The sequence below is a fragment of the Coregonus clupeaformis genome, chromosome 28, assembly GCF_020615455.1.
Source record: "Coregonus clupeaformis isolate EN_2021a chromosome 28, ASM2061545v1, whole genome shotgun sequence".
NCBI classification, from domain to species: domain Eukaryota; kingdom Metazoa; phylum Chordata; class Actinopteri; order Salmoniformes; family Salmonidae; genus Coregonus; species Coregonus clupeaformis.
This window is the reverse complement of record NC_059219.1, coordinates 9,556,881-9,570,582: the sequence shown is the minus strand read 5'-3', so window position 1 is coordinate 9,570,582 and position 13,702 is coordinate 9,556,881. Positions and strand designations below refer to the sequence as shown.

The 13,702-nt window shown below is 46.9% G+C and overlaps 1 protein-coding gene across 1 annotated transcript in view; it reads right to left on the bottom strand.

The window, feature by feature from the left end:
- Positions 1-3,691: 3,691 nt before the first annotated feature.
- Positions 3,692-13,702, bottom strand: part of LOC121542315 (regulator of G-protein signaling 22-like) — a 37,299-nt gene continuing 27,288 nt past the window's right edge. The window contains exons 14-18 of the mRNA XM_041851714.2: positions 12,609-12,770; positions 11,679-11,858; positions 10,334-10,588; positions 10,082-10,184; positions 3,692-4,089 (exon numbers count right to left, since the gene is read on the bottom strand). Coding sequence (XP_041707648.2) covers positions 3,974-4,089; positions 10,082-10,184; positions 10,334-10,588; positions 11,679-11,858; positions 12,609-12,770 — 816 coding nt within the window. The 3' untranslated portion in view covers positions 3,692-3,973. The remainder of the gene's footprint in view (positions 4,090-10,081; positions 10,185-10,333; positions 10,589-11,678; positions 11,859-12,608; positions 12,771-13,702) is intronic.

The window sequence follows — 13,702 nt, the reverse complement described above, 5'->3', positions numbered from 1 at the left end:
CACTGAGGTGGCCTGTCAACAAGACCCCCACCACCTGGGGGCGCTGACGCTCACGCTGCAGCAGGCCTTCCCCATCACTGAGGTGGCCTGTCAACAAGACCCCCACCACCTGGGGGCGCTGACGCTCACGCTGCAGCAGGCCTTCCCCATCACTGAGGTGGCCTGTCAACAAGACCCCCACCACCTGGGGGCGCTGACGCTCACGCTGCAGCAGCAGAGACTCACCAACGATGTAGAGGTAGGGGTGAGGGGGGGTCTTGGTGTGTGTGTGATCATCATATGGTCCTTTAGCAGACGCGTTTATCCTTAGCGAATTACAGTGAACAAAAATATTCAGATTTCAAAACATGCAGGAAACATCACTAAACCTCTCTCTTCCTCTCATCTGCTATCCTCCTTCCCCCTCCCCCCTCCCCCTCCCCCCTCCCCCCTCACCCCCTCCCTCCCTCCTCCCCTCCCCCTCCCCCTCAACCCCGCCCGCCCACGCCGCCGTGTTCGTCTCTAAGTTCACCATGGTCAAGAACAAGGCGCTGCGCATCGGCTTCCTACTGACACAGAGACTCTAACACACACACACACACACACACCTTTACAGACACACACGTACACCTGAACACACCTGTTGCACTCCCTCTTTAGGTTGAACATCCACAAACTGCCTTTAAGGTTTAATGTCCTCTTTAAGCATTAAGTAACAGAGCACCCTATCATAGAACAAGGGAAGAGGGTTTAAACTTTGATTTACTCTTAAACATTTAAATAAAACACAGTTAAAACACCCATCCCCTGTGGCAGTGAACACTAATGTCGAGGAGACTGTGGAGGGGCTACAGTATGACGTCTAATATTCAGTACGTCCCAACTGGCACCCTATTCCCTATATAGTGCACTACTTTTTGACCAGGCCCCATAGGGCACTATGTAGGGAATAGGGTGCTATTTGGGACGCACACATTCACCCGTCATATTGTCCTTGACTTGAGTTTCTCAGTGCTCTTTATTATTGCGTATAACTGAGCTGTTTAAACCTCTTAATGCTGACAGCCACTCTGACCGTTGTCACGGTGCCAGTGGGGGGAGCAGTGTAAATGTTGGACGAGTCAGACGAACGCTGGTAGAAGGAATATAATGGTTCATATCCAAGCTGTCGACCAAAATATGTTGTTGCTTTTTTGTTTTTCCTATGTATTTTTCTAGAAGACGTAACACATTATGATGAGATGTTTAATGTGTATTTTCAGTTCATGCCAAGATCATTATCACAGTACCTTTTTTTATTGTGTTAAAACACAGCTTTGTGGAATAATACATCATTTTGTACTCTAATGCTTTTGATGTCTGCATCACGTGTCAAACTCATTCCACGGAGGGCCGAGTGTCTGCGGGTTTTCGCTACTCCCTTGTACTTGATTGATGAATTAAGGTCACTAATTAGTAAGGAACTCCCCTCACCTGGTTGTCCAGGTCTTAGTAAGGAACTCCCCTCACCTGGTTGTCTATGTCTTAATTCAAAGGAAAATCCAAAAACCAGCAGACACTAGGCCCTCCATGGAATGAGTTTGACACCCTGGTCTAAGGGGAGTGGGGCTCCCCCTGGTGGTCTACATGGATCATATATTGTATTAATAGTTGAATAAATGACATTCTAATAAAATATTGAAGTTGTGATGGTTGCGTAATTCCCTTTACCAATAATACATGCTCAGGTTTTTATCAAAGTTAGTCGATCTACAATGTATTGTTCAGGGTTGGATTGCAAGCACAGAAGCACATTAGTGCTCAGTATTATACTGACAAAGCCACAAGGAGGCGACATTAGCGCTGTCTGTCTGCCTGCCACTGGGCGCGTTCGAGTAGATCACTTTTGTCAAGTTGGTGACAATCATTGGTCACCGCCTTTCGAAGTGTGTTGCATTATGGGGATACAAATTGTCCGACTTGCGCCTACATGTCGACTGCATGAACTTTACCACAACCATGTGATCGAAGGTCATGAAGTTGACTGCAACATTTCTGCAGTTGCTCCTCACCAACTGCAACTTGCAGACACCAACGGCATTGTGGGAGGAACTACATGTATTTGTCAAACAATCATTAGTGTTTTTATTTGACCCATGCGAACAGGACCAAAGACGTGACTAAACAGGAAGCAACTTTGCTGCGATTCATGTAAACAGCGGCTTGCGAAAGTATTCACCCCCCTTGGCATTTTTCCTATTTTGTTGCCTTACAACCTGGAATTAAATTTGATTTTTTGGGGGGTTTGTATCATTTGATTTACACAACATGCCTACCACTTTGAAGATGCAAAATATTTTTTTGGGTGAAACAAACAAGAAATAAGACAAAAAAACTGAAAACTTGAGCGTGCATAACTATTCACCCCCCCCAAAGTCAATACTTTGTAGAGCCACCTTTTGCAGCAATTAGAGCTGCAAGTCTCTTGGGGTATGTCTCTATAAGCTTGGCACATCTAGCCACTGGGATTTTTGCCCATTCTTCAAGGCAAAACTGCTCCAGCTCCTTCAAGTTGGATGGGTTCCGCTGGTGTACAGCAATCTTTAAGTCATACCACAGATTCTCAATTGGATTGAGGTCTGGGCTTTGACTAGGCCATTCCAAGACATTTAAATGTTTCCCCTTAAACCACTCGAGTGTTGCTTTAGCAGTATGCTTAGGGTCATTGTCCTGCTGGAAGGTGAACCTCCGTCCCAGTCTCAAATCTCTGGAAGACTGAAACAGGTTTCCCTCAAGAATTTCCCTGTATTTAGCGCCATCCATCATTCCTTCAATTCTGACCAGTTTCCCAGTCCCTGCCGATGTTCTCTGGGTGATGAGAGGTGTTGGGTTTGCGCCAGACATAGCGTTTTCCTTGATGGCCAAAAAGCTCAATTTTAGTCTCATCTGACCAGAGTACCTTCTTCCATATGTTTGGGGAGTCTCCCACATGGCTTTTGGCGAACACCAAACATGTTTGCTTATTTTTTTCTTTAAGCAATGGCTTTTTTCTGGCCACTCTTCCGTAAAGCCCAGCTCTGTGGTGTGTACGGCTTAAAGTGGTCCTATCGACAGATACTCCAATCTCCGCTGTGGAGCTTTGCAGCTCCTTCAGGGTTATCTTTGGTCTCTTTGTTGCCTCTCTAATTAATGCCCTCATTGCTTGGACCGTGAGTTTTGGTGGGCGGCCCTCTCTTGGCAGGTTTGTTGTGGTGCCATATTCTTTCAATTTTTCAATAATGGATTTAATGGTGCTCCGTGGGATGTTCAAAGTTTCGTATATTTTTTTATAACCCAACCCTGATCTGTACTTCTCCACAACTTTGTCCCTGACCTGTTTGGAGAGCTCCTTGGTCTTCATGGTGCCGCTTGCTTGGTGGTGCCCCTTGCTTAGTGGTGTTGCAGACTCTGGGGCCTTTCAGAACAGGTGTATATATACTGAGATCATGTGACAGATCATGTGTCACAGATTGCACACAGGTGGACTTTATTTAACTAATTATGTGACATCTGAAGGTAATTGGTTGCACCAGATCTTATTTAGGGGCTTCATAGTAAAGGGGGTGAATACATATGCACGCACCACTTTTCAGTTATTTATTTTGTGTATGTCCATTACATGAAATCCAAATAAAAATCAATTTAAATTGCAGGTTGTAATGCAACAAAATAGGAAAAAACGCCAAGTGGGATGAATACTTTTGCAAGGCACTGTATGTACAAATGAATGTGATATTTGAGGCGCTCTCTCCCCAGTTCCTAGTACAATGTAGGTTACACACATTTACAGTGTGTGATATGGGGGATGGAGACGTTCATTTAGACATTACAAACAATAACTTTTATAAACAATGGCAACACTTCCGTGTTGCACTGAGCCTTGCCTGTCGGACAGACTTTAGGCTGTAGCAGATGCACCTCCCCGGACTCAATTTCTCGACGATCCGTCTGCAGTCGGTGGCTTCAGCCTTACCACTCAAACAAGCCCATTGTCTGTCCTGGGGGAGAGGACAGAGCACTGCTGGGCATGGTGTTGGCTCTGTCTGGACTGTCTGCTGCCCTTCGACTTCAGACTGTGGGCAGAGGACGAGTCTGGAGGAGAGGTGAGAGGAGGAGAGTACAGTGTTATTGTTGTTAAGCTCTGTCAGTCAAAGTTCAGTCTACATGTTGCAGGTGTGTTTTTGCAATGTGAGGACAGACGGCGCTGACTTGATTCTTCCCCTCCTATGGAAACCCTCCTGAACCCTCCTGAACCAGGAACAGTGGAGTACACACACACACACGCCCTGGCTAGCTCCACATAGAGTAGGTCTATTTCCATTGTCAATCACAAGAGATCTGAGTGGCGCAGTGGTCTAAGGCACTGCATCGCAGTGCTAACTGTGCCACTAGAGATCCTGGTTCGAATCCAGGCTCTGTCGCAGCCGGCCGCGACCGGGAGACTCATGGGCGGCGCACAATTGGCCCAGCGTCGTCCAGGGTAGGGGAGGGAATGGCCGGCAGGGATGTAGCTCAGTTGATAGAGCATGGCGTTTGCAACGCCAGGGTTGTGGGTTCAATTCCCACGGGGGGCCAGTATAAAAAAATATGTATTCACTAACTGTAAGTCGCTCTGGATAAGAGCATCTGCTAAATGACTAAAATGTAAATGTAAAATCTGTCCCAAAGCTAGGTCCACATAGAGTAGGTCTCTTTCCATTGTCAATCACAAGAGATCTGTCCCAAAGCTAGGTCCACATAGAGTAGGTTTCTTTCCATTGTCAATCACAAGAGATCTGTCCCAAAGCTAGTTCCACATAGAGTAGGTCTCTTTCCATTGTCAATCACAAGAGATCTGTCCCAAAGCTAGGTCCACATAGAGTAGGTCTCTTTCCATTGTCAATCACAAGAGATCTGTCCCAAAGCTAGTTCCACATAGAGTAGGTCTCTTTCCATTGTCAATCACAAGAGATCTGTCCCAAAGCTAGTTCCACATAGAGTAGGTCTCTCTTTCTATGTAGACAGAAGGATCATGATGATAACCATGTGTAGTCTGACTGGAGGAACTCTCCTCAGAGTCCCATTAGAAAGACATTAACACCACGCTTCATTACGACAACCACACGGCCTGAGCAGGCTCCAGCTAACGTAAAACTACAGCGCATTAACACACTCACTGGGGAACCACTGTGTAGTGCTGTAGAGACCCTTTGAGAATGAGCCATAGCTGTAATGTACTGTACTGTAGACACGTAGGAGAGGCCTGTACTGTACTGTAGAGAGGACCAGACTGTACTGTAGAGAGGACCAGACTGTACTGTAGAGAGGACCAGACTGTACTGTAGAGAGGACCAGACTGTACTGTACTGTAGAGAGGACCAGACTGTACTGTAGAGAGGACCAGACTGTACTGTACTGTAGAGAGGACCAGACTATACTGTACTGTTTAGAGGACCAGACTGTACTGCACTGTAGAGAGGACCAGACTGTACTGTAGAGAGGACCAGACTGTACTGTACTGTAGAGAGGACCAGAATGTACTGTAGAGAGGACCAGACTGTACTGTACTGTAGAGAGGACCAGACTGTACTGTAGAGAGGACCAGACTGTACTGTACCGTAGAGAGGACCAGACTGTACTGTAGAGAGGACCAGACTGTACTGTACTGTAGAGAGGACCAGACTGTACTGTACTGTAGAGAGGACCAGACTGTACTGTAGAGAGGACCAGACTGTACTGTACCGTAGAGAGGACCAGACTGTACTGTAGAGAGGACCAGACTGTACTGTACTGTAGAGAGGACCAGACTGTACTGTACTGTAGAGAGGACCAGACTGTACTGTAGAGAGGACCAGACTGTACTGTAGAGAGGACCAGACTGTACTGTAGAGAGGACCAGACTGTACTGTACTGTAGAGAGGACCAGACTGTACTGTACTGTAGAGAGGACCAGACTGTACTGTACTGTAGAGAGGACCATACTGTACTGTAGAGAGGACCAGACTGTACTGTACTGTACTGTAGAGAGGACCAGACTGTACTGTACTGTAGAGAGGACCAGACTGTACTGTACTGTAGAGAGGACCAGACTGTACTGTACTGTAGAGAGGACCAGACTGTACTGTACTGTAGAGAGGACCATACTGTACTGTAGAGAGGACCAGACTGTACTGTACTGTACTGTAGAGAGGACCATACTGTACTGTACTGTAGAGAGGACCAGACTGTACTGTACTGTAGAGAGGACCAGACTGTACTGTACTGTAGAGAGGACCAGACTGTACTGTACTGTAGAGAGGACCATACTGTACTGTAGAGAGGACCAGACTGTACTGTAGAGAGGACCAGACTGTACTGTAGAGAGGACCAGACTGTACTGTACTGTAGAGAGGACCAGACTGTACTGTACTGTAGAGAGGACCATACTGTACTGTAGAGAGGACCAGACTATACTGTACTGTAGAGAGGACCAGACTGTACTGTACTGTAGAGAGGACCAGACTGTACTGTACTGTAGAGAGGACCATACCGTACTGTAGAGAGGACCAGACTGTACTGTACTGTAGAGAGGACCAGACTGTACTGTAGAGAGGACCAGATTGTACTGTACTGTAGAGAGGACCAGACTGTACTGTAGAGAGGACCAGACTGTACTGTACTGTAGAGAGGACCATACTGTACTGTAGAGAGGACCAGACTGTACTGTAGAGAGGACCAGACGGTACTGTACTGTAGAGAGGACCAGACTGTACTGTACTGTACTGTAGAGAGGACCAGACTGTACTGTAGAGAGGACCAGACTGTACTGTACTGTAGAGAGGACCAGACTGTACTGTACTGTAGAGAGGACCAGACTGTACTGTAGAGAGGACCAGACTGTACTGTACTGTAGAGAGGACCATACTGTACTGTACTGTACTGTAGAGAGGACCAGACTGTACTGTACTGTACTGTAGAGAGGACCAGACTGTACTGTACTGAAGAGAGGACCAGACTGTACTGTACTGTACCGTAGAGAGGACCAGACTGTACTGTACCGTAGAGAGGACCAGACTGTACTGTACTGTAGAGAGGACCAGACTGTACTGTACTGTAGAGAGGACCAGACTGTACTGTAGAGAGGACCAGACTGTACTGTACTGTAGAGAGGACCAGACTGTACTGTAGAGAGGACCAGACTGTACTGTACTGTAGAGAGGACCAGACTGTACTGTACTGTAGAGAGGACCAGACTGTACTGTACTGTAGAGAGGACCAGACTGTACTGTACTGTACTGTAGAGAGGACCAGACTGTACTGTACTGTAGAGAGGACCAGACTGTACTGTAGAGAGGACCAGACTGTACTGTACTGTAGAGAGGACCAGACTGTACTGTACTGTAGAGAGGACCAGACTGTACTGTACTGTAGAGAGGACCAGACTGTACTGTACTGTAGAGAGGACCAGACTGTACTGTAGAGAGGACCAGACTGTACTGTACTGTAGAGAGGACCAGACTGTACTGTACTGTAGAGAGGACCAGACTGTACTGTAGAGAGGACCAGACTGTACTGTACTGTAGAGAGGACCAGACTGTACTGTACTGTAGAGAGGACCAGACTGTACTGTACTGTACTGTAGAGAGGACCAGACTGTACTGTACTGTAGAGAGGACCAGACTGTACTGTACTCTACTGTAGAGAGGACCAGACTGTACTGTACCGTAGAGAGGACCAGACTGTACTGTAGAGAGGACCAGACTGTACTGTACTGTACTGTAGAGAGGACCAGACTGTACTGTACTGTAGAGAGGACCAGACTGTACTGTACTGTACTGTAGAGAGGACCAGACTGTACTGTACTGTAGAGAGGACCAGACTGTACTGTACTGTAGAGAGGACCAGACTATACTGTACTGTACTGTAGAGAGGACCAGACTGTACTGTACTGTACTGTAGAGAGGACCAGACTGTACTGTACTGTAGAGAGGACCAGACTATACTGTACTGTACTGTAGAGAGGACCAGACTGTACTGTATTTTACTGTAGAGAGGACCAGACTGTACTGTACTGTAGAGAGGACCAGACTGTACTGTACTGTAGAGAGGCATACTGTACTGTAGAGAGGACCAGACTGTACTGTACCGTAGAGAGGACCAGACTGTACTGTACTGTAGAGAGGACCAGACTGTACTGTTCTGTACCGTAGAGAGGACCAGACTGTACTGTACTGTAGAGAGGACCAGACTGTACTGTACTGTACTGTAGAGAGGACCAGACTGTACTGTACTGTACTGTACTGTAGAGAGGACCAGACTGTACTGTACTGTAGAGAGGACCATACTGTACTGCACTGTAGAGAGGACCAGACTGTACTGTACTGTAGAGAGGACCAGACTGTACTGTACTGTAGAGAGGACCAGACTGTACTGTACTGTAGAGAGGACCAGACTGTACTGTACTGTACCGTAGAGAGGACCATACTGTACTGTACTGTACTGTAGAGAGGACCAGACTGTACTGTACTGTAGAGAGGACCAGACTGTACTGTACTGTAGAGAGGACCATACTGTATTGTAGAGAGGACCAGACTATACTGTACTGTACTGTACTGTAGAAAGGACCAGACAGTACTGTACTGTACTGTAGAGAGGACCAGACTGTACTGTACTGTAGAGAGGACCAGACTGTACTGTACTGTAGAGAGGACCAGACTGTACTGTACTGTAGAGAGGACCAGACTGTACTGTACTGTAGAGAGGACCATACTGTACTGTAGAGAGGACCAGACTGTACTGTACTGTACTGTAGAGAGGACCATACTGTACTGTACTGTAGAGAGGACCAGACTGTACTGTACTGTAGAGAGGACCAGACTGTACTGTACTGTAGAGAGGACCAGACTGTACTGTACTGTAGAGAGGACCATACTGTACTGTAGAGAGGACCAGACTGTACTGTAGAGAGGACCAGACTGTACTGTAGAGAGGACCAGACTGTACTGTACTGTAGAGAGGACCAGACTGTACTGTACTGTAGAGAGGACCATACTGTACTGTAGAGAGGACCAGACTGTACTGTACTGTAGAGAGGACCAGACTGTACTGTACTGTAGAGAGGACCAGACTGTACTGTAGAGAGGACCAGACTGTACTGTACTGTAGAGAGGACCATACTGTACTGTAGAGAGGACCAGACTGTACTGTACTGTAGAGAGGACCAGACTGTACTGTACTGTAGAGAGGACCAGACTGTACTGTACTGTAGAGAGGACCAGACTGTACTGTAGAGAGGACCAGACTGTACTGTACTGTAGAGAGGACCATACTGTACTGTAGAGAGGACCAGACTGTACTGTAGAGAGGACCAGACTGTACTGTACTGTAGAGAGGACCAGACGGTACTGTACTGTAGAGAGGACCAGACTGTACTGTAGAGAGGACCAGACTGTACTGTACTGTAGAGAGGACCAGACTGTACTGTACTATAGAGAGGACCAGACTGTACTGTACTGTAGAGAGGACCAGACTGTACTGTACTGTACTGTAGAGAGGACCAGACTGTACTGTACTGTAGAGAGGACCAGACTGTACTGTAGAGAGGACCATACTGTACTGTAGAGAGGACCAGACTGTACTGTAGAGAGGACCAGACTGTACTGTACTGTAGAGAGGACCAGACTGTACTGTAGAGAGGACCAGACTGTACTGTACTGTAGAGAGGACCAGACTGTACTGTAGAGAGGACCAGACTGTACTGTACTGTAGAGAGGACCAGACTGTACTGTACTGTAGAGAGGACCAGACTGTACTGTAGAGAGGACCAGACTGTACTGTACTGTAGAGAGGACCAGACTGTACTGTACTGTAGAGAGGACCAGACTGTACTGTAGAGAGGACCAGACTGTACTGTACTGTAGAGAGGACCATACTGTACTGTAGAGAGGACCAGACTGTACTGTAGAGAGGACCAGACTGTACTGTACTGTAGAGAGGACCATACTGTACTGTAGAGAGGACCAGACTGTACTGTAGAGAGGACCAGACTGTACTGTACTGTAGAGAGGACCAGACTGTACTGTACTGTGTAGAGACACTGTAGGCATGGACTGGACTGGACTCCTACCTGTCCCAGTGGAGAAGGAGGTGACTCCCAGCTGGGCCTGTCTCCTCAGCAGCACCTCCTCTCTCTCCAGGGCTACCATATACTTAGAGTAGGACCAAGACAACTGTTATAGAAGAGACAGAGAGTAGGACCAGTAAGACCACAACAACTGAGGGAGGACACAACATGTCAGACACCACAGTAATAACCCTACAGAGATGAGTTGTAGTTTGAACACTGTTAGGGCTTGCTTATGGTAGTAGAGGTGTGTACCTGTTGGCTAGGGTAAAGCAGCTCTCTGCTCTCCTGTAGTCCTCTGTGTTTCTCCTCCTCTGAAAACCTCTCCACCTCCTCCTGGGCTCTCCTCTCCTCTTCCTCCTCCTCCTCTCTCCTCCTGCGGCGCTGTAGTTTAGCGTTCTGTTTGTTCATCCTGTTCTCCAGCACTGGCAGCACCTCCTCCTCCTCCACACTGCTGCTGAACGACAAGAACTCTGGCCACAGCTTCAGCAGCTCACTGAACACACACATCTACTAGAGAGAGAGAGAGAAAGCGAGAGAGAGAGAGAGAGAGAGAGAGAGAGACAGGGAGAGAGAGAGAGAGAGAGAGAGAGAGAGAGAGAGACAGAGACAGAGACAGAGACAGAGAGAGAGAGAGAGAGAGAGAAAAAAAAAAAAAAGAGAGAGAGAGAGAGAGAGAGAGAGAGAGAGAGAGAGAGAGAGAGAGAGAGAGAGAGAGAGAGAGAGAGAGAGAGAGAGAGAGCGAGAGAGAGAGAGAGAGAGAGAGAGAGAGAGAGACAGGGAGAGAGAGAGAGAGAGAGAGAGAGAGAGACAGAGAGAGACAGAGAGAGAGAGAGAGAAAGAGAGAGAGAGAGAGAGAGAGAGAGAGAGAGACAGAGACAGAGACAGAGACACACACACACACACACACACACACGAGGTCAATATACAGGATCCTTGCTATAGTGTACAAAATGTTAGGAACACCCTTCCTAATATTGAGTTGCACCCCCTTTTGCGCTCAGTCGGGGCATGGACTCGACAAGGTGTCGAAGCGTTCCACAGGGATGCTGGCCCACGTTGACTCCAATGCTTCATAGAGTGTCAAGTTGGCTGGATGTCCTTTGAGTGGTGGACCATTCTTGATACACACAGGAAACTGTTGAGCGTGAAGAACCCATAAAAGTTGCAGTTCTTGACACACACAAACCGGTGCGCCTGGCACCTACTACCATACCCCGTTCAAAGGCACTTAAATATTTTGTCTTGCCCCTTCACCCTCTGAATGGCACACATTCATGGCACCTGGATTAACCTGGTCAGTCTGTGTCATGGAAAGAGCAGGTGTTCCTAATGTTTTGTACACCCAGTGTATATTGCTCAGTGAGCCTGTCTGTCTCTCTACCTGAGTAGGTATATCTTCCCCAGTGAGCCTGTCTGTCTCTCTACCTGAGTAGGTATATCTTCCCCAGTGAGCCTGTCTGTCTCTCTACCTGAGTAGGTATATCTTCCCCAGTGAGCCTGTCTGTCTCTCTACCTGAGTAGGTATATCTTCCCCAGTGAGCCTGTCTGTCTCTCTACCTGAGTAGGTATATCTTCCCCAGTGAGTCTGTCTGTGTACCTGAGCCTCTCTGAAGACGTAGGGCCCCATCTCCCTCCTCCTCTCCAGGATGTGTGCTGCCTGCTCTGGGGGGATGTCTATCTGCAGGGCCGGGGGGATGGAGGACTGGATGAAACAGCTGATGATGGTGGACACCTTGTCCTGGACCACAGCCTCCAAACAGTGGGAGTGACACAGATCCTAATGGGTGGGGGGAGGGACAGATCTATTATTCACTCAAGAAGATTACCAAGGCCCAGTGTAGACCTCAGAGATAACAGTGACAGATTACCAAGGCCCAGTGTAGACCTCAGAGATAACAGCACCAGATTACCAAGGCCCAGTGTAGACCTCAGAGATAACAGCACCAGGTTACCAAGGCCCAGTGTAGACCTCAGAGATAACAGCACTATATTACCAAGGCCCAGTGTAGACCTCAGAGATAACAGCACCAGATTACCAAGGCCCAGTGTAGACCTCAGAGATAACAACACCAGGTTACCAAGGCCCAGTGTAGACCTCAGAGATAACAGCACCAGATTACCAAGGCCCAGTGTAGACCTCAGAGATAACAGCACCATATTACCAAGGCTCAGTGTAGACCTCAGAGATAACAGCACCATATTACCAAGGCTCAGTGTAGACCTCAGAGATAACAGCACCATATTACCAAGGCCCAGTGTAGACCTCAGAGATAACAGCACCAGGTTACCAAGGCCAATGTAGACCTCAGAGATAACAGCCCAGTGTAGACCTCAGAGATAACAGCACCATATTACCAAGGCCCAGTGTAGACCTCAGAGATAACAGTGCCAGTCCAATTTTAATGGATAAGGCCAAAAACACAATGCAAACATTTCCTTCCCTTTACCTTTTATGACAAAATAGTCACACGTAAGAATATAGAAGTTAATGTATTTCTATGTGTAAGAAGGTTTGGTTCAGCCTTACCTTGTACCTCTGGACCTCCAGCCAGAACAAGATGTCATTCTCCAGGAAGTCTCCCTTCAGAGAGACGAAGCGCCGGAACTGATGACATGTGATGGGGTTGAGCAGGGCCCTCCGGAGAGCCAGGATCTCCCCTGCAGAGGTCATCCACGTCCCCTCCCTCTGCTGCAGGAGAGTAGGTGTTAAACACACAGGAATATACAGATGGGACGCTACAAGGTTACAAAGATCCAACCACAGAGAGTAAGAACTCAGAGTGGACAGCATTGGTCACAGAGAGTAAGAACTCAGAGTGGACAGCATTGGTCACAGAGAGTAAGAACTCAGAGTGGACAGCATTGGTCATAGAAGTCTACATATATTAATTTCTATATCTGGGATGGGCAACATTTTAGGAACTCAGTCTGGGTCTCAATTTACTGTTGAGTTAGAATAGTAGAAAAGGTGTATTTCTAAATGTGTTGCATCAGCAGTTTCTGTCTTGTTATGTCAGTCACTGACAGTCACTCCATTAGCTAACATTTTTTTTAGATCTAGTTAAAGTTTATTATATAGAACATCAGAACATTATTTCATAACAATATGAAATGAGATGCTCTTTACATGATGAGATTAGTAAATCTGAGGCCCCTCCATGTTCTAGATGTTGTTCCTCTATGATCCGGCCCCATGAACCCATTCAATCCGTCCCGCGGGAGGGTTGAGTGAAAAAATAATATATATATTTGTTTCGGGGGGTTGTGGGGGGTTGGGGGGTTATTATTATGGGTTATATAAACACTCCAGGATACTCTTGAATGTCTAAAACTAGATCAAAAGTATGTCGAAATTTTAATGGACCTACAGTGCCTTGCAAAAGTATTCATCCCCCTTGGCGTTTTTCCTATTTTGTTGCATTACAACCTGTAATTTAAATGGATTTTTATTTGAAATTGGTGAAGTGAAAAAAAAAAAAAAATTTGATTTAAAAAATTTAAAAAAAATAAATAACGAAAAAGTGGTGCGTGCATATGTATTCACCCCCTTTGCTATGAAGCCCCCAAATAAGATCTGGTGCAACCAATTACCTTCAGAAGTCACATAATTAGTTAAATAAA